The 26736-nt window shown below is 42.0% G+C and overlaps 1 protein-coding gene across 2 annotated transcripts; it reads right to left on the bottom strand.

The window, feature by feature from the left end:
• Nucleotides 1-678: 678 nt before the first annotated feature.
• cry2 (cryptochrome circadian regulator 2) lies at nucleotides 679-26736 on the bottom strand. Of its 2 annotated transcripts, none has more exons than XM_048256070.1 (12): nucleotides 26407-26736; nucleotides 25320-25428; nucleotides 22890-23032; nucleotides 16019-16203; nucleotides 15455-15543; nucleotides 15149-15289; nucleotides 13784-14095; nucleotides 11662-11813; nucleotides 11159-11361; nucleotides 9530-9616; nucleotides 3877-4124; nucleotides 679-3542 (listed from the first exon to the last, which is right to left on the bottom strand). In XM_048256070.1, exons 1-11 carry the CDS (start codon nucleotides 26562-26564, stop codon nucleotides 3883-3885), a joined length of 1821 nt encoding a protein of 606 aa, XP_048112027.1. In that variant the 5' UTR covers nucleotides 26565-26736; the 3' UTR covers nucleotides 679-3542; nucleotides 3877-3882. The 2 variants fall into 2 exon arrangements, with proteins under 2 accessions (XP_048112027.1, XP_048112028.1); XM_048256071.1 differs by lacking the exon at nucleotides 26407-26736 and adding an exon at nucleotides 24531-24595 and having other exon boundaries at nucleotides 25320-25408.

The raw sequence follows: 26736 nt of genomic DNA, 5'->3' as shown, positions 1-26736 counted from the left end.
GGGCTCTCCACACCCGTGCAGCCAAAGGAACCCGTCCCCCACAGAGCTGCTTTGGACATGAGCGACAGGGTAGCAGACAAACACAGAGCTGGTCTGCATCCCGAGCACCACTGCAGTGCGCCCATTCTTTTAGGAGTCTGATAAGCACACCACACCTTCCTGAAGTCATTAACAGCTTTAGAATGGGAACAGTCAAGTGTGGCAGAATTAGGAAACAATGAAATGCAGGCAGTTGAAATTAGAGGCAAGTATAAGGTGTTAAATACAAGGTAAAAAGCTAAAGTGCAGCGTATCGTCCTCCAACACATTCTAATCTACAATTGTAGTCTATAACACACAGTAATATTGTAGACTATTAATACACTATGAGAATTTTTGAAGCATATCCTGATGCTGTTTGCATTCCCTTATATTATTAACATATGGCATTTGTCTATGAATTAAAGAGGTTATATTGTTAAGCACCAATTATACAAATACACACAGAAGAGACAAGGAAAACAGAAATACACCTTCATCAATGGCATTCACAAAATAAACACAGAAACCAACAAAAAGCTTGCTGCTCATTTCATTCTGCTAAATGAGGAAACTGATTAAATTCTGCCATCTAGTGGTATAGCACAGTACCTAAAGGCATGGGGAGAATGAAAGAAAAAAATAAACTCTTTTACAACATTTTCAAATTTTAAGGAATTTATTTGATATATTGTATCCTACAGAAAAAAAATACTGGATGCAATATATAATATATCCCATAGATGGTCTTAGATGCAGATTGATGCATGTAGTGTGAAGGCTCTCATAAATTACTGCCTATAGACAAAGTAGGTCACAAGTCCATCAGCGCTTTAATGAAAATAAAACTCTTTTGTACAATACAAAAAATAAATAAAAGTATTCTAGAAAGCTTAAAAGGAAACAAAAGACTTTAAGTGTACACATCTGCATGGAATGTACAATGATGACCATTTCAAAGCTATTGATGGTCAAGGACAAGGTGTATTTAGGGAGGGGGTGGTATGGCAATGAGAATGATATCATTTGCATGTACTTTGTCAAACTGCTGCGATGCTTCTTATGTGAAAGTGCTGTGCGAGTGACGAGGCCCAGTTTGAAGGGGGCTCATGTACAAGAGGGCTAGAGAATGCAAAAAGGACACAGACAGGCATATGCATGTGTGCTAGGCAAAAAGGACACAGAGACAGGCACATGCATGTGCTAGATATTCATTCCGAGTCAGGTGCACACCAAACCTACCACTAGTGCAGTGCTGGGTTTGGAGGCCAAAGAGTGAGGAATTCTTTGATAGAGCTTCGGAGCAAATGCATGCACCTCTAATCTGACTAAGACCTCAGACACGTCAGACTTACAGACAGAGCAAAGAAACTACATATTCAACCTTGAAAGCGCTGCGCTTGAACTGACATGTTTGATTTGTACAGCTAAAGTTATCCGATTGTATGTCTCTAGCTATGTACGCTTTTATTGATTTGATCTGCAATGGGCATGACATGTTTTGGTGAGTGGCTGATGGAGAGTTCCAAGACATCAGAGGTGTTCTGGAATTTTCTGAGAGGGAGTGACTATTGGACAAGGTGCTGGTCAATTTATTTTATCACTATTTGATCAAACTCCTGGCAAAATTTTAGATTTGCTTCTTTAAAACATTTTGGCAGAAATATCTTACTTTAAGACTGGCTTTGAACACATTGCCCAAGTGGATGGCTAGGGTTGGCTGCTGCTTATTGCTGTGGCATTAGTGCATTTTGCATTCGGGTTCAGCTAACCAACCTCTTTACAACATTGCAACTTATCAGGTCCAATTACAGCCCAGCAGACTGCTGAATGTACTAACAAAAATGTTACTATTATTCACAATAAGAATGATGGTATTTAGCCTGTACATGTCAAGAATAAATAAAGAGGTTGATTGCAAAACTCATTTCTTCAATGAGTTGTCATAAATATATATTATTTAATTTTGCTTTCAAGGTAATATCGGTTGAACTGCAGTTGGGTTATGTTGGTTAAGTAAGTAAGTAAGTATTTTTATTTGTATAGTGCATACTTCATGGACAGAGTGCAACACTAGTTTGCTACAAAACACAACTGCAATTTCATTGATATCATGTTTTTGAAGGATTGTCTGCAAATGTGTACTAAACATCTAGATTACCCCGTTAGTTAGGAGCTAAATGCAATTGTCTTTTTGCAAATCTCATTAAAAAGGTTCAAAATTCTTCTTCAACATGGACCTCTGTCATCGTAAAAAAAAAAAAAAAAAAAAAAAAAAACATTTCAGTTCCTTCAGGATTTTGCAAGGATTTGTGGAGATCACCGTGGCCAAAATGAACGAAATCAACAGTTGTAAGTGTGGATTTTGAGTTAAATGGGCAAAGTGTAGTCTTAAAACATTCAAACAAGACCTAGAGCAACAGAATGTGAAGAAACAACTGTTCTGATGCAATTTCAAAAACAGCTATGCTCTGAGTTACTCAGATATCCACCAAAGCTAGCATGCTAAACAGCCAGCTTCAGACCCTGCTCAGACCGCACTGTTGTAATACCACTTTGTACCTCAGTGCAATACAATGCAAGTCAATGGAAGAGCACCATTGCAAACTTAATGATGCATTCAAGACAACTCAAGTCCTACATAATTCTACACATGGCCCCTTTAAATAAAATACATTCAATCCAAAATATTGCACTGCAGTGTTTCAAATACTTTTTGGCAATAAGAGAAAATTGCAACTCGCAGGAAATTGAGGAAAATCCTTGAATTTGCGAAAACGCAAGATCGCAAAATCCTGGAGGGATTTATTTCCGTTACGTTCGGACTAGTCATACCTCCACTTATAGTTGTCCAGTGTAAAAATTTTTGGTTACAACGAAACTATTGCCAGATTGTCCGCTTTTAGTTTTGCCAGAATCTGATTCAACAATCACTCCATCTCCAAGAACCTGCTCTGACGACTGCTGCTTGACCTGAAGCCCATTGCCTCATGTTAACTAGCTGAAGTTGTGTACAGCATGATAACGGCAGTGTAATCTGCAGTCAGACAGCGATAGCCACAAAGGGGTTCTGATACGGCTATAAGGGGAATCCCCTCCAGTTCAAATTCACACATCAGACACATAATCAGGGTGAATCTACAGGACAGGAGCAGATCAGGGTAACAGCCAAGAGAAGAGGAGCCAGAAAGGCACCAGCTCTCACTCGCCAGCTGTTCCCATACAGTCAGAGTCCAATTGGCAATGGTACAGCTGATGTGATCTCTTCAGGCGCTGCTTTTGCTGCTGATCTTTTTCTGCAATGCAACACAAGCTGCGTGGAGTGGCAAGGCAAGGCAAGGCATGGCATGGCATCTCTCCTTCGAGTCTCATCTGAGGGATGTGCAGTGTGTCAGATATCAGGGGACACCTCCACAAGACGACAGGATCCGCTTTTCGCCCCCATAAAGGCCTCCTTCATCGCAGGCCACCCCTGCTATCAGTACACCTCCTGCTTCTTCTCGGGGACGCCATCTGATATGTGTCTAAACACAGACCAAGGGGAAAATCATTTTGAAGTCATACAACTGATTACTTAGTAATATAACTGATTACTAAGTAGCTAAGTAAACGAGGACATGGTAGATATTCCAGTGGTGATATTCTAATGGAATGGTTCCAAAGTACACAGCCGAGGATTGAATTTGGCTTAATAGAAAGCGGGACGGCAGAATGGTAGAATTAATCATAATGGTCCAGTAAGCACAGTTAATAAGATGTATCATGATGTCTGTAGACATATATCATATAATTAGATGCATTGTTTAGCAAAGTAAAGTAAATTTGTGGTAGTCATTACAGAGTATTGAAGGTCAGTACCGGAGGTTACTCCTGGCTGGTGGAGGACTTGCTGATGTGCTGGACTTTGGACTGCGAGCAGCCCTGGGTACTCTGCAGCTCCGTGGGCCAGCCTCTCTTCCTCTGTGGCTGCGCCGACACAGCTGGACGCATGACTGTTGCAGGTGCGGCGATGGCGGTAGTTGCTGCTGATGAGGTGACCACTGTTGGCGTAGCTTCTGTTGTGACCATTGTGGTGGTGGTGGTTCTCTGGCATTTTAACATTGCACCTGCGAACCACACGAACACAAAACGGCTACATTGCATCTTATTAGACATATAATGCAAAATATGTGCTAGCTACTTCTAATCAGGCAATTTGTTTGGACAAGAGGCAATAAAGAGGTAAGAAAATTCAACACAACTTTGTTGGGTCCTAACAAAGAGAACAAAGTTTGTAGTAGTGCTATATAAAACTGTTTAACATCGAGATGACTGCCACCATCTTGACTTATCAGCACCCAGGAGCACTTCTCTACAAAAAAGTGATGGATGTGATAGATGATTGTTGTGTCCACTAAGATAGCACTGGTCTTCTGTGGGACAATTACCCAACAGTCAAAAGTAGGTTGCTGCAATTTTCCATGGCCTCCAGAAAGAGAACTCCCCTGAAAGGTTGAAAACTACTGGGATAGGTGATTAAGGAAGATCACTGGCAAAACGAGGGGTTCAATCACATGGTTACCCACGGCGGGAAACAGGGGGACATGCTGGTGGTGTCCAGTCTCCCTTTGGACAAGCACATCCCATGACCAGCCATGTGGTAGCCTGGGAAAGAGAGGTGTTCCACGGGTTTGTGGTGGATGCTGAGGAGAGCAACAGTACCCAAGCTGCAGACACCTCCAGGAGAAGTGACAGCCCTCACTCTGGTGGGATAAATATAGGGCTTCAGTCACTCTCGGAATGTAGAAGCAAGTGTTGGGAGAAACAGGTGACAAGAGATACCGCAGACATCCAGTTTCACCTGGGGCCTGTACTACGAAGGGAGCTTAACCTACCCAGATATAACCCAGGGTTTACTTGTTAAACCGGGGTTGACAAAACCTGGTTATCTTAAGTGGTGTTAATCGGTACTACGACGCTGATTATGAAGTTGATTTGTTGAGCCGGGGTTAACCTAATTGGAGTTTGTGCGCGTTCACATAAAAGGGGCGGGTTGCAGTGCAAATCACCACTTTCAATGATGACGCGATCACCTTATTTTACGGATGAGGAATGCACAATTATTATGCCAAGTTATGAGAAATTAAAACCCACTCTACGACAAAAATCAAATACGTCGGCAGTGAACAAAGCAAGGCAAGGCTGTTGGCAACGTATTGCAGATCGGGTAGCCTAAAAGTAAAGTTTTATTTCCACATGTTCTTCAAATATGTGTTGCGGAGGATTAATAGCTTGCGGAATGTCTGAAATGAGTTGAAATAATTAAATAGCCTATTTTGAGTTCATAGAAATGCCTACAGATGCAACACAATTTAGAAGTGGGCATATCGATTACAGTAATAGGATAATTGAATGTTCAAGTAGCCCCCATTGACTGATTTAGTTTATGCCTAGTCCTGTGAACATTTCAGATGCAACACCATTGCCAAACGCACATGGCAGCAGGTGAAAATGAAACACAAACACATTATTCAGAATAGTAGGTTTATATAGTTATAGCTTGCATGAATATTTCTTAATTATGAAAACATGTAGGCCTAGTATGCTTATAGCCTTCACTTGGCCTCTGTTTTACAGCTAACAAGAAAAAGGTGTCTTTGAACACTAGGCTACTGTAAGGAGTGTTTTAGGAGTTGGCCATCGCAAATAATAGTGGAAGGCCGATTGTGGAAGGGGTTGAGGGAGGCATTCGGTCGAATTCTGGTGCTGTGGAAATGTGTAGCCTTTATGTGCAGGGTACAGTAATCTGACATTCAATTCAACAAGTTTGTTAAAATGGTGATTTTAATTTATTAGGCCTAGGCTATGTCCGATTTATTTTAGGCTATTCTTGCTCAGATGTTCAGCATACTGTAGGCTAGGCTAGGCCTATGTCCGATTTATTTTCGGACATACAGTATTCTTGCTCAGATGTTCAGCATCACCGATTAGATAGAAAACATCTAATGTCCACGTAAGGGCATTGCTATGACGGGTGACATTAGAGACTTCTGCCTAGATCATCTGACAAAAATAACGAATTCCCTCGACTGACCATCTATATCTTCATAGAGAATATATATATATGGCGGTCTCTAAAACCCCTCGAAAAGAGCACCTCACGATTTGCGCTCCGATGTCGTATCATCCAGGTACGCCGACATAGTCTCGATTTGTTAGTGGAGGGGTGGTACTTATAAAGGGTGTGGTTAACGGAAACCTCGGGTTACATAACAGAGCAGGTTTGAGATGCAGCGTAAATTGCCATGGCAGCATACCTCGGTTAAAACCTATCCACCTTTCGTAGTACAGGTTAATCGGGAATTTACGCCACACGTGATCAAGTTACTCTCGAAGTTACCCAGATAAGCCAGTAACCCCGCTTCGTAGGACAGGCCCCTGATCTGAACTGTTGTTTGGTTGTCAGCGGAGAGGCACTTCCTTCTGCACTACTGTAGTAACTTCTCATGCTACTTGAGTTGGCTTTTGTAGTAACTTTCCTACTACACTGTAGCCCTCTACATACCAATTTGAAGGTAGGGTTGATGAACTGCCATGTTTGCTAGTCGGGAAGACATTGGCCACCTTTCAACTCAGGAACTTGTGGGGGTGAATTGAATGTTTATAGGAATGGCCCAGTGCTCGGCCCAGCCGCTAAGAAAAATGCTCCTATTTTGTCTCTGAAAATGGCCCTTGGAGATCCTATGTGCATATTCCGTGGCTGAACTCACAAAAATGCAGGCAGCCCTAAAACGGCCTGCTAGTTCATGCTTTGAAAAAAAATGTTACATGCGGCCTTCAAATTAGAAGTTCTGACTTGCATCTACTCCACCCATGGGTAGGATGGCCCACGAGTACCCATACTGCTACTCCATACTGATTGTTTTCAAACAAAATGGCACCTAGTGGTACAAAAAATAGATTACCTGAACAAGGTATCCTGGTTTCATTAATATCCCATGGCACCTGGGGGCAGCCTTGGGCTACTGGTTAGCGCTTCGGACTTGTAACCGGAGGGTTGCCGGTTCGAAACTCGACCAGTAGGCACGGCTGAAGTGTCCTTGAGCAAGGCACCAAACCCCTCACTGCTCCCCGAGTGCCGCTGTTGTTGCAGGCAGCTCACTGCGCCGGAATTAGTGTGTGCTCCACCTCACTGTGTGCTGAGTGTTTTTCACTAATTCACAGACTGGGAAAAAAATGCAGAGACCAAATTTCCCTCACGGGATCAAGAGTATATATATATACACTATACTACTACTATACTATACTACACTAACTGCTTGAGTATCCAGAGGTAAGCTCAACTTCAGGATTCACCATAACCAACCACAAAAAGTCTACAAGAGGTGTTCTTCACATTCCAACTTTATATGTAATAAAGAAAAAAAAGAGTTTTTTGGGTGGGGTTGGCATAGCCAAGACACTCTTGGGCCTGACTTGGAAACTTGAGTGATCTGAAGCTACCTACCCTGGAGAGGCATTGAATTGGCAGTGATTTGAGGTCCCACCTACTGGGCTGCTGAACACCCTGGTGCCCTCTCAGAGGAAGGGTCAATCCAAAGACCATACACACAACACAGCTAATTCAGCACCGTTTCGACATGGCTTACAAAAGGTAACAAGAGCACCACAGCCACACATACGGTTGAAGAACGACAATGCAAAGTAAGTGCTATACACGGGTTTCCCGTTTACCAACAAAACTAGATCTTGTGGCGCGGCGGAGGCAGAAGACGCGGCGGTGGCCGACCACAACGTTATAAACTTAACCTAAATAGTTGGCTGCTGTAAGCTACAATCGGATTTTTTTGTATACCCCTGTTGTCTCAATTATATTAACATCTCATTTCAGACTATATTTCAAAGTTTGACGTTCATTTGGATTATTAATATAACATCGTATTTTGTCATTTTTGCCGAAGACATGCATGCCGTTAGGGATATTGAACATATTTAACATTCTCTAACCATCGTGATTTCGATTTGGTGCAGTTTTCAGCACAAAAACTCATTTTATTCTTTTGCTCTTTTGCATTGATCTTTGCTGTTCTATGGTGCTTTCTGCCTCTTGGTTGCGCACGCATGTTTTCGTGACGTTCCATAGAAATCCATGTATACGGGCTGGTGCTACTTAACTTCTAAGCACCAGTTTATTTTCCATGAGCTAGAGTTCAACCATGGAGCTGCTATTAACGTCACTGTATCAGCAGACTTACTGTATACCCTCCACCAGTCATCTTTCACCCAGCAAACACTAGTTCACCTCTGTGGTGAAGGGGTAAAGGAAGCATGGCTGTGCTCATGGCTAAAGAATGGTGTGCTACTGGCTAATTTATTTCACATACAGCCTCAAACTATGTTAGTGCAACACTGTGCTGCTGACTAGCTGCCAAACTTGTGTGTGAAAATCATCCAATACAGGGCCCACGGACACAACCATTTCGACTAGTCTCATTTCTCATGACCTGAAATGTCTATGCAATTAAGACATATAGACAGGTTGTACCATTTCCAATAATATTACTTTATTGTTTGCGCAAGGGAGTTAGGGAGTGGTTTATGACATGACATGATTTCAGTTTTGGTGTTGAATGCACAGAATGTAAGTTACAGTATACATCTGATGCCCTTGCACAGTGTTCACTTATCACTTGAATGTCTATCCTAACTTCCTTGGCTTCACAAACTGTCTTTGACTTGTAGTTCAGTCAGGAAACTCTCTAAACACGCTTATGAGCTTTATTTATGTACATGACATGGTAGTAAGTTCTGTTCAGCTTATGAGCTTTATTTATGTACATGACATGGTAGTAAGTTCTGTTCAGCTAAACGGACTACATCTACTAAAGATGCTGCTGCTGTTAGATGAAATGCATCCAATCTAACAGTGACTGCTGCATAACTGCTGTTGATGAACACAAAAAACCCCATCATAAAGCCATGAGTGAAAGGATGCCCGTTAACCTACGCAGAGCTAGACAGGGGATCTCTCATAATTAGCAGCCCTAGCAAGAGTTTCCAGACTGAACTCATGCATGGCCATCATTTACCTGAGAAAACCATTGCAAACATATGTGGGTACACGGTTACCCTTAAAATCCCAAATCTTTATTTTCAGTGTGTTTTCATTCATATACACTTGAAAATAAGTAACCGTAAACAGTGCATGCACAGATGGCATGATGAACAGATCGCACAAATGCATAGCAATGGATTTCAAACATTTGACCTTCTCTACTTTTTTACAATGCCATTTTTCAGAATTGAAGTTTTTATATACACGGAGCTTTCAAGAGCTATTACAACTTGTTGATACAAACAAAGAGATTTAATGTATATTATTTACAAGAGAATATAAAAAATATGTTCATCAAATGTAATGGCTGCTGGTCTAAGTTTCCCAGAATTCCCTAAACACTGATGACAATTTTGTACAATGGTGCAATTGCTGTGTTACGGATGAACACTGGGCCTCACGTGTTCCTGTTCTTACCAGTGGTGCTGCTGCCACTGGCCTGAGAGTCATCTGATAACGAGGGCTCTACCTCTTCTTGGATGGTGGGAACAGACGCCAAAAGACCTGTGAGAGAGAGAGATGCAAGCAAAGAAAAAGAAAAAAGCTCAATGTGTAAGTCTGACCTCATGAGACTGCATGAAAGCTTTTCATTTTTTAGCAGGCCACAATTGCCCACAAGCCTACCAACTGTTCTGAATGAAAACAACCTGAAAACAACCAGGTGAATGATTTGCAGTTATTATTACATGAGCACATAGACTGCATAATAATAATAATAATAATAATAGGTCATATTTACATCCAAATCATTTTGAGCTCAAGTCAACCAGTGTCTTTTAGCTGTTACTAATCCAGCAATACAGACAATACAAATATAACAATTTATTCTAAAACGGATAGTTTCGGTCCTTCATTATGATTGGCTGAATCGCGTTCTATGCCATTGTAAAATCGAGCATACACATTGACCGCATTTGGTTCTATATTTCTGCACCTCCACAAATTGATACAAAAGTTAGAGTTGTTGCGTCTCGACGTTGCTTAGCAACCATTCTGATAGAGGAAATATATTTTTTGGCGGAAGAATGATTGTCCATGAATAAATCCTTACATTTCTCGTTGCTGTGTCTTTATTTTATAAAATCTTGCCAGATATATGTAGTAACCATTTTAGAAAAGCAATAAGCCACTCGAGTCCGTAGGTTACACTGATTTCGCACGTCGTGCCTAACAGTGTAACCTATGGTCTCTCAGGGCTTATTGCTTAAATGAAAAATGGGTACCGGTAATTAATTTTCCGTTGGACATGGCAGAACAGTGTGTGTGTGCATGTGTGTGTGTGTGTGTGTACGCTTGTGTGTTTTTTCCTCATGCTTGCGGCTCATGGCACTGCTGTGATCAAAAGGATCCTGCCGTGTAAATTACTTCAATAGGGTCATGCTGACAGAACTCCAACCGAACAGCACAAAGACTAAATGGCAGAGATGGAAACACTCTGAACAGCAGAAAGGGTCTCTCACTAAGAGCCACATTGAGCATCATTTCAAAAACTAGCCTCTGACGCATGGCCATAGCCTTTTGCCTCACATAAGGCCATTTATTAATAACAGTTGTGAAAAAGCAGAGCAAAGCCTTTATGTATTTGTAAGTTGCAGCTTGGAGAAAACACATAAGCTGCATTCAGACCTACGTGTAAGACCGGAGGTTCTGCGGATGTTAAACGGTTTCTGTTTTCTAAACCGTCTATCTGAACAACATAAACGGTCATTTGGAAGTCCGAACTTAGCCGGCTGTTCTACTGCTCCCCTCCTAGTATTTCCGACATTATGTAAATTAACTTCTGTCTGAATAAAGCGAAGAACATGCAGAGATTCTGTTCATGTGCGTGTTCAACCACATTCAACCTGTTCAACCACACAGAGATAATAATGTTAGCATCATATCTGAATCACCCAAAGGGTCAGACCTCCGTTTGACAAAGCTCCGCATATACTCCGGAGGTTATATCTGAAAGCATCTATAGTCTCTGTACAACGTTGCCAAACACACTACAGTATATTAGATGAATCTCATGGTGTGCATGTGTGCGTGTAGGGAAACACTCACTCAGGCCTCTGTAGTGGGAGAGCTGCTGGTAGACCTGCTTCATTCTCTCTATGTTGAGGCGACTGCTCTCAGCATGGTTGATCATGGGTTTGGGGTAGTCCACCCCCACCACACAATTGGCTGCTTTCTGCACAGACTCCGGTGCATTCCAGGGCTCATAGATGTACCGATTGGGATAGTCCTTCAACTTTGGGATGTAGCGCCTGCACAGGGCAAATGTAATTCTTAAGCTTCATAGTATCACATATACCTTTCACAGAATAGCATGGAGATGGCACTTTGAACTGGTGGATTGGACTAAGACCATAAAGTGACATTACAAAGTTTTAAAGACATTTTAAAGATTTGTTTTAAGTAGGTAGCTAGCTTTAACTATATCCTAAAATCAATATTCAAGGCAAATGGTCATGTGAAGATCCCCCCAGCACACTGGCATGTACAAATACTACGAATACAATGGTTAGCAGGTATTACTGGCAAAAACCGGACTGTGCTTTGCGTACCTGATGTAGTCTCCACTTGGGTCTGTTCTCCTGCCAAAGCCCACGGGGCAGTAGCAGTGGAAGAACTGCTGGAAGAAAGCACTGCAGGAGAGCCACATCCAGCTGCCCGCATTCACACTCCAGTCAGCGTCCAGCAGCAGCTCCTCAAACACCTGACCAACAGACAGAACCACGTGCATTCAGATCCACTCTTTACCTCAAACAGACACCAGCAAGGTCTTATGAGGAAAAGTGGGGGCAATAATTACACCAAAGGTAATGACAGCTCCACAGCTAGGCCTAGTGAGTATAATGGCAGGGAAACAGCATTACCTAGTACCTAGCAACTGTGACACTGGCACAGCAAAAGCATGTGATGGAATCAGTAAATCGAAACAATCTTTTAGTTACAGCCAACAGTGCTGACCCCAAAAATCAGTAGCATGTTAAGCTGTTCAACCTTTTTAGGCTTTCTTTTTCTTGGAAAGGCACACCATTCTCTGTTCACGTTAAAACGCAAAGCCGGACTTTTCTAATAAATATGGGTCCGACATCCTTTTCAAATTGTTCATGCTGGAATAGTGTAGATGAGAGGCAAAAACATAACAAACGTGTTTCGGATTCAAACAAAAACAGAATAGTATTATGGGTGTAGCTATAGTACAGTATGCTTAACTGAACACACAGCCAGAAGTAAAAAACAGTGTGATCAATACGTGAACTGACATGAATCATTAAGTGTTCAATGCAAAATCTCTAAGCAAGCCAGTTCAAACTTAGGCCTAAGGGCCTGACATGGTCAGACTTCCCAGATCTAATAAGCATTCTGTGCAAACTATGACTTATTTCCAACAAGCATCACAAATGTAAGTTTCATTTGAAAGACTTTATAAAGTTGAAATAATCACAGATGATAATAAATAAACTGATTTGACTGTAATTTCTGACATGTTAGTATATTTACAAGTTACATGTTTAAAGTAAATTAAGTAAGGAATCACCCAATCACAGTAATATATGTCAGGTGCATTACTTGATCTCACATTTATTTACAAAACATAAAGCCAGCAAGTGGATGTCTGTGCTGCCTATTTGTAGACCTAAACCTTTGAAAATGACTAAAAACACAACCTGCCTTCCCCTGTATTCATGCCAATTATTTGTGAGGACTTCATATTAATAAACTATTGTACTTTTGTAGAAAATAATGATTGATACCAAATAGGTAAAACAAGTTTATATTCTAGAGACATTGGTTTTGGTGCCCATTCATGATATAGACAAAATCTGCACAAGCCTTGTCTGAGTTAGCACAGAATGATCAACTTTGTACATGAGTATGATTGCTATGTATTCTACCACTTAAAACTGGAAGAGAGAAACTCACAAAAACAGTCCATTCACTGTGTAGAGCACTCACTGTATGTGTTTATAAGAGCGAGAGTTGACTATGTGTTCATACATTTTGTTCACAGAGTCAAATGAGAAGATTCAAGTCAGATGAATTGAATGCTTTTTACCTTATAATGCATTTTACCTGTTTTGCTGTTTTGAAAGATGCAAACAATCACAATGATATTGTGAGATCATGGCCCAAATATCATGATTGTATCATCGCCTCTGTGGCAATTCACATCCCTACTTGCGCAACAGAAATCTAGGTGCTCAGAAAGCAATATCCCTCAGACTGAGACTGCATAGCTACAACAACATGGTGTTGAGAGGACATTCTAAGCCAGAGCTTCTAAAATGATTTCATATATCCAATACAAGCCAGTGTACTGCTTGCCTACAAAAGCAACCATGGACTGCTGTGAAAAGACTTCATCACTCAAATACTTCTGAGCTGAGGGAATGCACACAAGTGCTCAAGCCAATGCATACCAAATCACTTAAGGCATTTACACAGCGCATCATCCAAGTAAAACACCCATAACTCAGGATATAAAGTGGCTAACGGTCAGGTCCAACCTCCAGATGGTGACAAAAGGCGGGATGGTGGCAGATGCTGACGGGCACATAGAGTCTACTCACTCTCAGCAATTCTCCAGACCAGTCGCCAAACTGTTTGCCAAAGCACACCTAGTCCAACCTTAAGAGTTCCATGAAACTACAGCAGTGGTTTTCAAATCCCATTCCTTACCTTCATACCACACTCCCAGCTGATCCACAGGTCTCCTCTGGTCAGGAAGCAGGCCACGGCGTGCCGGGCCAGGTGGTGGATCCAGCCCTCCTGCCGCAGCTGGGTCATGATGGCGTCGATCCAGGGGAAGCCCGTCCGGCCCTCGGCCCACTTGGCCAGCGCCTCTGGGTTGTGATCCCATGGAATCTGCACGCAGATGGGGTTGCTCTCCATGCGGTCAAAGTTGGGGTTGTTGGTGGCCGCCGTGTAGAAGAACTCCCGCCACAGCAGCTGGCCGTAGAGAGAGAGCGGAGGACTGCAGCGCTTACGGAGCTGAGGGAAGACAAGTGAGAAAAACACAACCATCACACCACGCACACGAGCACGGTGTCTACAATACAACAAGTCTACTGTACCATACAGGCAGCACAACACGTCTACCGCACAGGCACAACATCCCACTAGGTGAACATGGCCATCGACAGAAGGCTGGTGCCATGACTGGTCAGAACTCACAGAGATCCACAGTGTGGTGTGAAGTACTAACATACTAAGACAGATATGTCTAAACACTGCATTTAAACTGCAGCCATTGAGCTGCTTCTGCTGTGACAGCACCATCACCACACACAAATCTACAGGACGAGGGGGAGGATGAAAGACATTTTGCATTTACAGTATAGCATGGCTAGTGATAGATCTAACTGAACTTACACTGGATGTAAACTATGTGTATTCTGTACAAAATGTTAGATATGTGCAAAAATACAATGCATGAGGTAGGCCTTGGGGATAATGCAATTTCTGCATTAATGCAGAAAAAATAATCAGGTCTGAAGACCTTTACATACATAATTGATTAAATTAATTGATCTTCTATCCATACATATGTTCTAGCCATAAATGTGTGAGTAAATTGGGTGTCTCGCCCGAAAGCATTTTTGGTCATAGGTCTAAGACTGAACAAGTCAACAGAAGAGTCAGACTGCCATTTTGTGTGTGTGTGTGTGTGTGTGCATAATCTGTATTTGGACTGGAACATTGGCTAATTTCTATGGCAAGAGATCAAGAGAATAGGAAACATTCATACCTCCGAACATCTAACTGGCAGGAATTGAAACTATTACATCACTGAACTTGGGATGACTGAAGGCATGACCTTTGGTCAATTAGTTTAAAGTTTTGCAGGGCAATGCTATCCTCTCTACAGAGGTTTGACTGTTGTCCACTGACGTGCAAAAGCTACACTAAGAAGCAGCTCTGACACTACAACTTTACTGTTATAAACATGCCTGGGATAATGTAGCATGATTGTTTAGTACAACACAACCTATGTTTGTGATGTTTGAGGCCATAATGACGGTCAACACATAAAAGTTACCCTACCTGCAAGTAGAGTTCCCGTAGGTTGTAGTAGAACACTCGACAGGACAGGCAGCCGAATCGCAGGTAGGGACTTAGCCCCGTGGGGCTTGCCAGCAACGACATCATGTTTATTCGTGGTCGCTCAAAGTTGGCCACCCATGCCTGAGGAATCACATCAAACACAAGGAAACATGACTCACTAATGATATGGTACAGTATTTGTTTTAGGGAAAAGACAAGCAATTAGCAAACTGTATTAGCAAACAACATGAGGAACACAACTTAAGTCAGCTCAGCAAAGGATCTGTAACAGTCCAGACCACTCACCTTTCGGTCTAAATGCTTGTTAAGTCGTTCCAAGGCTTCAGTCTCACCACCTTTCCAGACTGCATCAGCCTGACTTACATTCTTAAACCCTGAGAATACAGTACACACAGACCCTTAGTGAAATCTACATCTGTAGAACATCAGTAAAGCATGAACTTCATAACTCTTTCTCTGATATTGCATAAAACAGTAAAGGTATACACTTCATAAGCCTACTGTTAGCCTTGAAATCAGTATGCCAGCTTTTTTAAATATATAAAATAACACACATTGTGGGCGCCACAATTCCCCAATAACTAATAAAATACTATATAAAGAGAGTTTTATACATAAAGGCACAGCTGCTGCACCAACTAGGCGTGGCTGAATGAGCTGCAGTAGGTTGAGGTAGCTTGCCCACTTCAGGAGTGGCTAAAAGTGCTGTGGTTGGTTAGGGTTGGGGTTGCTTGGCTACTAAACCCCTTTAGGAGTGGCTGAATGTGCTATGGTTGGTATGGTTATGGTTGAGTGGCTGAATGTGCTATGGTTGGTTATGGTTATGGTTGAGTGGCTGAATGTGCTTACCTAGCTCCTCTAGAGAGGGCACGCTGTAGTGTTCGTCGTGGTTGTCCGCGATCTTGATGCGGCAGCTGTCCATCTGTTCGGGCGTGATGGTGGGCAGTGGCTTCTTGGGCAGCTCCAGGCGGCTCACGATGGCCTGGAAACGCTTAAAGGTAAGCGGCGGCCGGTTGTTGTTCATCTCGATGATCCTGTCGGGGAGGAAGCAGCCCAGGTGAGACAGACCCACATGGCCCTCAATCTTTATTTATAGGTTTCTTCACATTATACAACAGGCGTCTATACTGAGCCAGCGTCGGCTCCCTCCCATTGGCTCCCTGGTCCGGAGTCAGGAGGCTCCCATGTGTAAGCAGCAGTCTGGCGGCGCATGCCTGCCAGCACATGTCAGTAGTTGGGACTCCACGGCCTACTTACTGCCCCTCCCTTTCCTCCGTCACATGTCTGGCAGTGTGACCTGCAGTGGCGGCGCTCGGCCACTGGGTGGCTGCAACTGCCAGTGCACAGCAGTTGGCCCGGACTGCCTGAGAGCGAGAGAGGCGTCTCTCTGATGCCCACGCAGGTGCCTCTTCTCGGAAAGGTGGCGACGACAACAGCGACTGCGTGGGCCGCTAGTGAGCACCTGCTTTTATGTAACGTTGTGCTGGCGTGCACACCTTCTGACGCACAAGGAGAGGGAAAAGGAGTGTGCACGAGAGAGAGATGGGGGGTGGTGGCAGGGGGCGTATGATGAAGATACAGAGCACACGCATGGTCCCAGGGATTAAGTTGAACGCTTTTCTCCTGATGATGTGAGGTCAAGAGCACGCAGATGCAATTTACACACTTATGCAAACAGCGTGTAATCATCTGTGAATGACTCATGTCTGTGGGGAGCCAGAGCTGCACTGGACACGGGGTGACCAGGCCAGGCAGCTCCAGCAGCCCCGTAGAGCCCCACAGTCAATTATTGATCAGCCAGCAGCTGGGGCACCGCAAAGGTCAAAGAGCAGAACCACATTCAACTGTGCCAATAGCACAATAGCCATAAACAGGCCCACAGGCCATGCTGCACGTCAGGGTACTGATTAAGCCTCCATGCAAGGGCATTACACAGAATGTGTGCAATGTGTGATTGAAGGATAGAACTGCCATCAGCAGTTTTAAAGGTACACTCCCATTTTCACTTTGGCCTATTCCTCATGTGTATCACAGACGAAACTGGCCTGACAGGCTGAACGGCTGATGGCTGTTGGACGTTACACACTGCAGGTCATGTTGTTTATTTCCCCGCCTGAGCCTTTTAATGACTCGTGGAACCCCAAGCCTTATCTATCTTAACCATATGTCACATTCAGCAGCAGCCTGCAAGGTACTTGGCCAACTGACACTTCATATTTTTCATGGAAATTAAGTATTGTGATTGGCACGTCAGAGAAACACGGCAAAACGTTCACTTGTGTCTCCCACACGAAAACACACATACACATGCACAAGTACGCAGGCATTAGAGCACAAACACTCACAGAACAATCAAAACACTGATTTTTCTTTTCCATATTATGACCGCCGCGCAGCGAAGCGGGCGTCATATAGGTTTAGTCAGATTTTTTTTTTTTTTTTTTTTCGCATGCCCAAATTTCCGCCAATGATTCCCGGACACTGAAAGACCGGGTACACGAAAACTTGGTGGGCATGTAACCCCACATGGATAGCATGGAACCATCGTTTTTCGTTTTGATCTGTAGCCCCCCTGCTGGACTGGACCCCGAAAGGAGGGTAGGGCAGACACAGTTTTCTGTGAATATCTCAAAACCGTAGGGTTTAGGAGGACCATTTTTTTTTTTGTATGTTGATCTCAAGGGGCCATGTCAACCCATTCCATAACCACTCATTTCATGTATAGCGCCACCTAGTTAAACACAAAAAAAGTAAAATGAGGTGTTGTAATTGAAGGTATCTGTGACCTAACATAGTCAAAACTGCACGAAATTGGAATTGTAGGATCATTATGACACCCTCTGTATGCACGCCAAGTTTTGTGGAATTCGTTCATGGGGGCCACACAATAAATTAATTTATGTTACTATACACCAACTGGCCTGTAGGTGGCCGGAGACAGTTTTCTGTGAATATCTCGAGAACCGTGAGGGCCTAGGAGGTCCACCTTTTTTATGTATGTTGGTCTTAAGGGGCATGTCAACCCATCCCATTACCACTTATTTCATGTATAGCGCCACCTAGTTAAAAATTAAAAAGCAAAAAAAATTAGGTGTTTTCATCACAATATCTCTGGCTGACAAGGTCAAAACTGCACGAAATTAAAAGTGTAGGATCATTATGACACCCTCCGAATGCATGCCAAGTTTTGTGTACTTTCGTTCATGGGGGCCTTACAATAAAATAATTTATGTGTACATTTAGTGACGACACCAACAAGGATTCCCGACACTGAAAGACCGGGTACACAAAACTTGGTGGGCATGTACCCCACATGGATAGCATGGAACCGCCATTCTTCGCTTTGATCTGTAGCCCCCGCTGGACTGGACCCCCGAAGGAGGGTAGGGCAGACACAGTTCTCTGTGAATATCTTGAGAACTGTAGGGCCTAGGATGACCAATTTTTTCTTTATGTTTGCCTCCAGGGGTCATGTTAACCCATTCCATGTGCACACATGTGCATAAACAGATACACACGCACACACATACATTTACAGTAATCATAATGTATGACACATACTCACACAGTAGACATATGTACGCATGCATGCACATGCACAAACACACATACGCAGGCAAACACACAAGCACGCACATACACACACACACACACACACCCACACACATAAACATAAATTTGTACACGCACACATGCACATAATTCAAGAATTTTTCCCCCATCTACTCCCTGAATTTTTGGTCATTGATACCCGGGACACCGAACCACCGGGGTACATGAAATTTGGTGGGTATGTAGCCCCACTAGACTTTTACGGAAAAATTTCATTTCGTCCCCGGGGACCACCACCAGCCCCCCCCCCCCCGGCTGGGCCCCCCCGAACCGCAAAAAAAAAACAGTTTTTCCTAAATAACTACCTGAACCGTGGCACTGAGGATGAAGAATCTTTTATGGTATGTTGGTCTCAAGGGCCCACATCAACCTGGCTCATAATCACTCATTTGTGATTTGCACCCCCACCCCCCGGTAAAAAATGAAAATGCAATATTATTCTGCTTTAATTGCCCCTATCTTCAGTTAAGATGTTCAGAACTGCACCAAATTTTATGTGTATGATTGACTTGGCATTCTCTGGGGTATGCCAAGTTTCAGAGAATTTCATCCATGGGGGTCTAAAAATTAGGTTATGTGTACATTTAGTGACTGTACACTCATTGGCCTGTAAATGGCGGTGCACACATATACACATGCACACACACAGGCACCCACATACTATCAGTATTAGAACGGCCGATACATAATTACAAATTCAGTAGGATTAAAAGAAAGCCAAAATAAATATTCATCATCATCATGGTGGCTGCATTTTCAGTATTGGCGATAAGTAGTCGCTTGTCCACTAGATGGCGATCGCTGCAGTGAGACGAATTTTGTTGGAAGTTAAAAGTGGGTTGGAAAAACAATGGACGCTTCCTACAAGGACTGTAATTTACCGCAGCGACATCTAATAAGGATAGGACGATGTTCACATGAAGTGTAATTCCCATTTCTTCTTGAAGCCTAAATAAATCTGAGGATGTTTATCGACATGCTTGGTTTTACTGCAGGTAATGCTAATCTTGTAATATCAATAAGGACCTAGGTAATGTTACCGTTAGCTTAGTTGAGTGATGGAGGCATTTGATTGATTGCATTTGTAGAAAACTATAAATGCGGTTATACCAAGCAAATTGATAGCAGCACTGTTTGTATCTTTCGACTGTCATTTATTGCACGTGCTACAAAAAATCATTCTGTGCAATGGAAGATTTACCAACGCTACACCGGGTCTGATACAGTTTTGCCTATACATGCGAGACTGAGACGCCTGTTTATTTTGTTTTAAGTGCGCATGGTGTGAGAGGGGAATCGATGTGCTTTGATTACAGCTTGGTAGTTGTAGTCTTGTGAAATTAAAAAAGCACGCAGTGTGAAGTATCCAAACAATGACACCTTCATTTCATTATGGCTGCTTTAGCAACACACCTTAAGCTACTGTGTAGTGGGTCCCATCTAGAAGTGGCTACTTCATTCAAGGCTTTCCTTTGACTCATGGAGCTGCTTGAATGTTATTACAATTTTTCGCCAATGATATGGCAGTTTAAGTCCGCTTTGATACTGTAAAGCAAGGCGAAGCCATTGGTTTCCAAAGGAGATTTTATTTGTGTCGCCAGCAGCATAGCCTATTGACAATTTATGTTGTAAATAGGCCTACCTTATAATCCTACCTGTAGCTTAGGAAGCTAACAGCTTTCTATTAGGATCTAGTTTGTTAGTTACCGCTTTGTCATAACTCCCTGATGCATTTTTGCATTTAGAATAGCCAGAGCGCAGTATATCTCAATCGAAAATTAAACAATATCGGTGCCTATGGACTAGGCTGGGTGAACCCAGCCTGATCTGCCCGCTATTTATTTTTGATTTCTTAAAATATTGAGCTTGGTCTGATGAAAGCCAGACTAGCCATGGACCTCAGTTACACAATGCAAGGGAACATGAATCAGCCTATATTTGCAATTAACAATAACGGACAAAAGTTCTTCAACTTTGGCCCGTTAAAATGTGTATGAACAGTCTAGCGACGCATTTCATCAAGGCCCATTTGGACATGTCAGTTATTTGCACCACTGGTTAGATGTAAAACAGCATTTCCTTTCAGACTAGGCTACTGTTACTTAATTTGTGCATTAACAATAACGTTTCAGACTACTTTTACTTAATTTGTGCATTGACAATAAAGTATTACATGAACTAAAGATGACTAAAATCTTATGTAGAAGAAGAAACATTCACAAAAAATCCATCCATCCAAAAATGACCTTTGTTTTTGATAGCTGTTGAAAACGGCATGGAACTGACAGAGATGTTTTTGTTTATAAATACACAAAAAATAAATAAATAAATAAATAAATAAATAACATTATGCTGATACCTTTTGCTTTTCCCAAATACAATGTAGCCTACAGGTGTAAGTGACCTTTCATCAATCCAGTTGCAATGGATGAACTGTGATTAACTGCCCTACTTGTGATTGTTTAGAGATTTTAAAGGTTTTATAACAATGCTACATCTTCTTTGGCTATTCTACAATCTATTCACCTTTTCAGCACCAGTAGGCTACTTTCTGTGCAGCCGCACACACACCCTCAGGCATGCCAAACAAGCATACACAAAAGTTTCAAGAGTGGGGATGGAGTAAAATATGGAGACAAATTGAAGTGTGATTTATTTTCGAAACGGATGTACAGGACTGAGCTGGCGGTCATATTTTTTTACCGCTATGCGGTACATCTAGTTTTAGTACAGCAGTGTTTCCCACAGAATTGGATTCAATTTGTGGCGGTAGCTGACTTGGACAACGGGGGGAGGGGGGGTTTATTTACTTTTCCATTTACATCGGGATTTTGTAAACATTCAGTGTCAGAGTCAATAAAATGAGCCCTTCAATGAAATTGACAAGCAGCTGTAAGTAGGCTAACAGTATTCTAACGTTAGCTTTGAGATACTGCTTGATTTCATAACTTAACTTAGTTTAGTCTCTTCAATGTAGCCTACTATGTTGTGATAAGACCTTAGCAGAGTTCCCTTCAATGCAGCAGTTTTGAACAAATTTGCGCAGCATGGTCACGATGCTAAGCGGATTTAATAGCAATTTAGCTAGAGGTCTTCTATGCAATGCTTCTATGTGGCAACAACAATCCTTCAACAATCGTGAATATTTTGTTAAATGCACATGCAGAGGAGTGGTAGCGGGTTACGAGAGAGAGAGTGGGGCGGGGCAAGGAAAGGCTGCGTGCGTAAAAAGTGCAGCTCAATGGCAATGCAAGGATTTGACCTTATATTTAATTTAAATTAAATTAAATTAAACATAGAATATTAATCTGTGGCGGCAGATTTTTATTTTGTGGCGCCCCGCCACAGATTAGTCAATGTATGGGAAACACTAAGTACACTATTAATGTGTAAATGTTAAACAAGCATTAGCCTAATACATGGTCTATTCACAAAAAGTCTATGCAAAACACTGCAAAATGTGTAAGACAATCTCTACAATGTCCCTTAGCAAAACAAGTTTTAGAAAATGAACAGGAAACTTTCTTTATATAGATAGGAATATGAATACCATAATGCCAACTTCCTTTTCCTTGTTTCCCACCGTTTTCTTTATATGTCTTTATATGACATCGATGAGCTGTTTTTAATATGTAAATTATTTTGTAATGTTAAGGCATTGGTGAGGTGCCCCATTTAAGTGCAGAGTGAAACACCGTCTGGGGAAACTTTTTAAAGGTACTAGAACAACACTTCAATTAGGCCAACGGCTTTCGAAGATTAAATCCCTTTCCATTCATGCTTTACATTCCTCCAACTAGAAGAATCCTCTATCAAGTCACATGACAAAACCTTACAAATTCCAATTTTCTTTGTATTCCACTTACGGTAGTAGGGTTTTAGCTGGTGTGTGCATACTGGACTATATGTAGGTGACTTTCTCAAGTACAACACTTCAGAACCAGCCACTATAGAGTTAGCAATACACAACAGACAAAATGAAGTGTGGAGAAGTGTGTCCACAGTTGTTCCACCTGAATATATCCTATAGTATTCAACTCATGCTTAGTGCTGGAAGAACTGACTGGACGCCTGCTCCTCTCCTGAAAAAAAAAAAAGACAGACTTACTTATCCAGGTTGAAGAGCGTGTGGGAGTTCTGCACCATCGTCTCCACCCCAAACTCCTGCGCCATCTTGATGATGGCTCCATCCCGCTCCTTCCCATATGGCTCCGAGTCATACTCAAAGGTCAGACGGGTGATATGCCATTCCTGAGAGGAGAAGGAGAGGGACAGAGAGGTTTCACATATTAGTTGTTTTCGTTGTCTTTTCTTTATCAAGAGGAACTGATGAAATGTAAAACCATTAAATTCCAACTTAATAATTATTCATCTCCATCCCACTTCCAGCAATTCAGCTCAGACCCAACACACTTTAAATGTGTATTATTATACGGCTCTTCACAATGCTAGTAGAACGCTCCATTGACTTGAATGGGATTTCCCAAAGTTCTTGCGGTCATTATTTCTTGGGAAAGGACCTCTGAAAACAAGAATGACCGCTGTCAATGGCAACGGAGTTTGTGCTTTGAACTTCATTCAAAAGTGAAAGCAGACGGTTGATCAGCTGTGTTCTAAAGAATGTTTGATTCAAGTTCAGCGTGTGTTGCGAACTATTTGTTTCTCAGCAAAAGCCGGTCATTATGGGGAAAATAAGTCCCTTCAGGGCGAAACAAGACCCCTCCGCTGGCGCGTCGGGGTCCGGTATTTTCCCCATAATGACCGGCGTTCTATACATTATCCCTTACATAGTAACAATACAAGGAAGAAATTATTCAGGGCTCCACATTAATGGTTGCCTGGTTGCCTTTGGCTACCAACTTGTTACAAGTGGCAATCAGATTTGGTTGGCTTTGGTAACCAAAACCTCATGCCTAGTTGACAATCTGGCAACTACTTTTAAAAGTTAATGTTGAGCCCTGTGATCTAAGACATAAAGGGAATTGTTGAGTCACAACCCAGACTGCTGCCATTTCTCCTTGGGTATGCAGGTGGTGAGGTCTTGCATTGTACTGCTGGCATATACAGTCTATCTAGTCAATATTTTTACTTTGCTGTTCATTTTACAGTTGGATATTACTCAAGTAACCACAACAGGCATCCTGTGCCATTAGTCGGCCATTATGTGAGAATTTGTATTTTACCCTTATTATCGCTTTTCAGCATACTGGATAACCCTGGATAAGAGTCTAGGACGCCTTGTGTGTTCAAATTATGCTAAAAAATTATGATGAAAAAGGGTCACCTTTCTGTCTCATTGAACAAAAGTGAACTAGTGCAATACCAGACGCTCTGGATGAGCAGTGACTATGACCCAGACACCATTTTCCCTATTAGATTTTGTTGATGTTGGCTTTTTGATTTAGTTCCTTTAAAGTAAAATTGATAGACATTGTTGCTTGACAGGTATAGATAATGTCAGTCATCCGTCTCAAGAGGCTCAACACCATCAAAAGTTACTGACTATGCAACCAACAAAATAATGTATCCAGCAGTGGACACCAGAAATACAGCTGGTCAGACGTCTCAACGGGTCAGTGTTGTGTCCAACCTCATTCTACTAACGGGGGGGTTAAAACTGTTGCCCAGAAAGTTGTGTGAGGACCTGACAGCAATTTAGAAATCTGAGGAATTGGTGAACATTACCTCGGTCCTTTCAAGACCTTATAATATTACTTTCTTAGATTTAAATTTTAACAATGTCAAGCACCTTAATTATGTGATGAAATGAAAGTGCCCTTGAATGTAGTGCCTGTCCTCTCCTTCACAGCTTCTCTGAAATTCAAATGAGGATCTGTTTAAAGGCTACTTCAATTATTTTTCTAGAAGCACAAGAACTTCTCCTAGTTACAGGCAATGGAGACAGGCCAGACCAACAAAGGCAGTGAATCTCACAAGTGAATGCTTTCATGTAAAAACACATGTCTGTGCATCTCACTGCAACACAAATAAAAAAGAAGTCTCAGAACACCAACAGAAACGAAAACAAAATGTTTAATTGCTTGGAAGCTCAAGGTGACAGGATGGGTCACGTTGCTTCTAGCTATTTAAATGTCTCCTGCCATGTGGGACCGCAAATAATATTAACATAATGTCCCTGAGACCATTACCTACAGTGTAGAGGATGTTCCCTACATCAACCCTTCTGGTTACAGAGCATTTCGCCCACTGCTTACCTCTGGTCATGAGTGCCCAGTGGCTCTGAATAAAACGGAACAGCCATTTAGGACAATCTCTTTGGCTGAGTGACCAACCGTAAAATAAATGATCCAATATCATTCCCATTTATGAGACGTGCTGTTTACCACTGAGGTGAGTTTCCTTAGTCCTCTATCATCTCATAACGTTTCATAACTATGTAACATAATGTTTCATAATATTCTATTTACAGCAGCATATAAAAAGTGAACAAGCTAAAAGTTATTCAATGTATGCAAATAACTTTGCATAATAATAAGAAGCAAACCTTACATTTCTATACATTATATACAATACTGACCTTGAAAAGCCGTGGAAACACATCTGTTGGTTGGCCTCTCACCACAAAAAGCCTTGAATTTAGTTTCCTGAGACTGGTGTCCAAGTCCTCCAGGGATTCCAGCAAAAACCTGAGGAAATGTACAGGACAAAGTATAGTATACACTCTTTTGATCCCGTGAGGGAAATTGTTATGTTTGAATAACATGTTTATGAGGCAAACATGTTATTCGGCTAACGGTGGCGATTTGTGATCCCAAAACATAAATGTATATATACGGACTTAGTAGTTATTCCCTTTGGATGACCTCATGTGGCCCAGACAATCCGTCACTACCGTCATCATAGCGTTGTGTATGTATTACTTTTCCAATTAAGAAGAGCTTTTTGACACATTAATTCTATGTGATACAAATTTGGGACAAACGTGTGACCCAACTGTATGGTATCGTGTGAGCATGCATAAGCTTGAAATTAATGACGCACAAATACTGTGTATTGAAGGTGTTACATAAAACACAAGTAAATTGGCGTGAGCAAAATGCGTTCGCATGATAGCATGCTACTTAACAAATCCGCAATCTGAAGGAGTCATTAATTACATTGTCGTATTGACCAGCCATCTACTTACTATTTTCTTGTACATGGATCACATGGTACATGGATGTATCTTTATAAGTTCGCTGCTGCTTTCACAAGTTTCACAACAGAGCAGCCCTAATATTAGAATTAGCCTAGCTTTGAAGCTAAGGGGCTGATATGGCCTACAAGTCAAACGAAAGCGTACGTTTAGCTGTACTGTCAAAGGGTATAGAAGTTAGAAGTTACTTCTATACTCTCTGGTACTGTACAATAGAAAATAAAAAGGAAACGTGTACGTTTAAATTATTTCAGTAAATGCATATCCTGTAATAGTTAACTCCTCATTTGCATTAGCTTGGAGCTAACAGTTGGATGCGCCAGTTATTTCTTGTGGAGGCCAACCCATGCCAAATTTGGCTTCTGCCAAAGCTACACTTATATTCCAAGCAATAAATATATTTAACATTTAATCTATCGTGGACGTGAATTGTCAGCTCTGCCTAAATCGTAAAAAGCAGCTCACAAACCTCCATCTGTTTACTCCCACGTTCGCCGAACCAGCAAACCACGGGTCCAAAATATAAACACAGCGTACAGTGTCCGCGCCATTAAGGGCTTCCTGTAAAGCTGGATTGTCGTGAAGACGCAGTCCTTTTCGAAACCAATGTACAGAATTGACGACCATGACTTCGATTTAGTCCATGCTAGTAATCCAGTTGATGTTATAAGATGCTTTTACTCAAACTGTATTCATTTTAGATATCGTTGACACGCTAAAGCTTCTTGGAGTTTGAGCGACCAGTCACGGAGAGTCGACACCAGACGTAATGGCTTTCCTCCGCTCTTCTCTTTCATTG

This window comes from Alosa alosa, chromosome 11 (genome assembly GCF_017589495.1).
Source record: "Alosa alosa isolate M-15738 ecotype Scorff River chromosome 11, AALO_Geno_1.1, whole genome shotgun sequence".
NCBI lineage: Eukaryota > Metazoa > Chordata > Actinopteri > Clupeiformes > Clupeidae > Alosa > Alosa alosa.
This window is presented reverse-complemented; position numbering and strand designations above follow the sequence as displayed.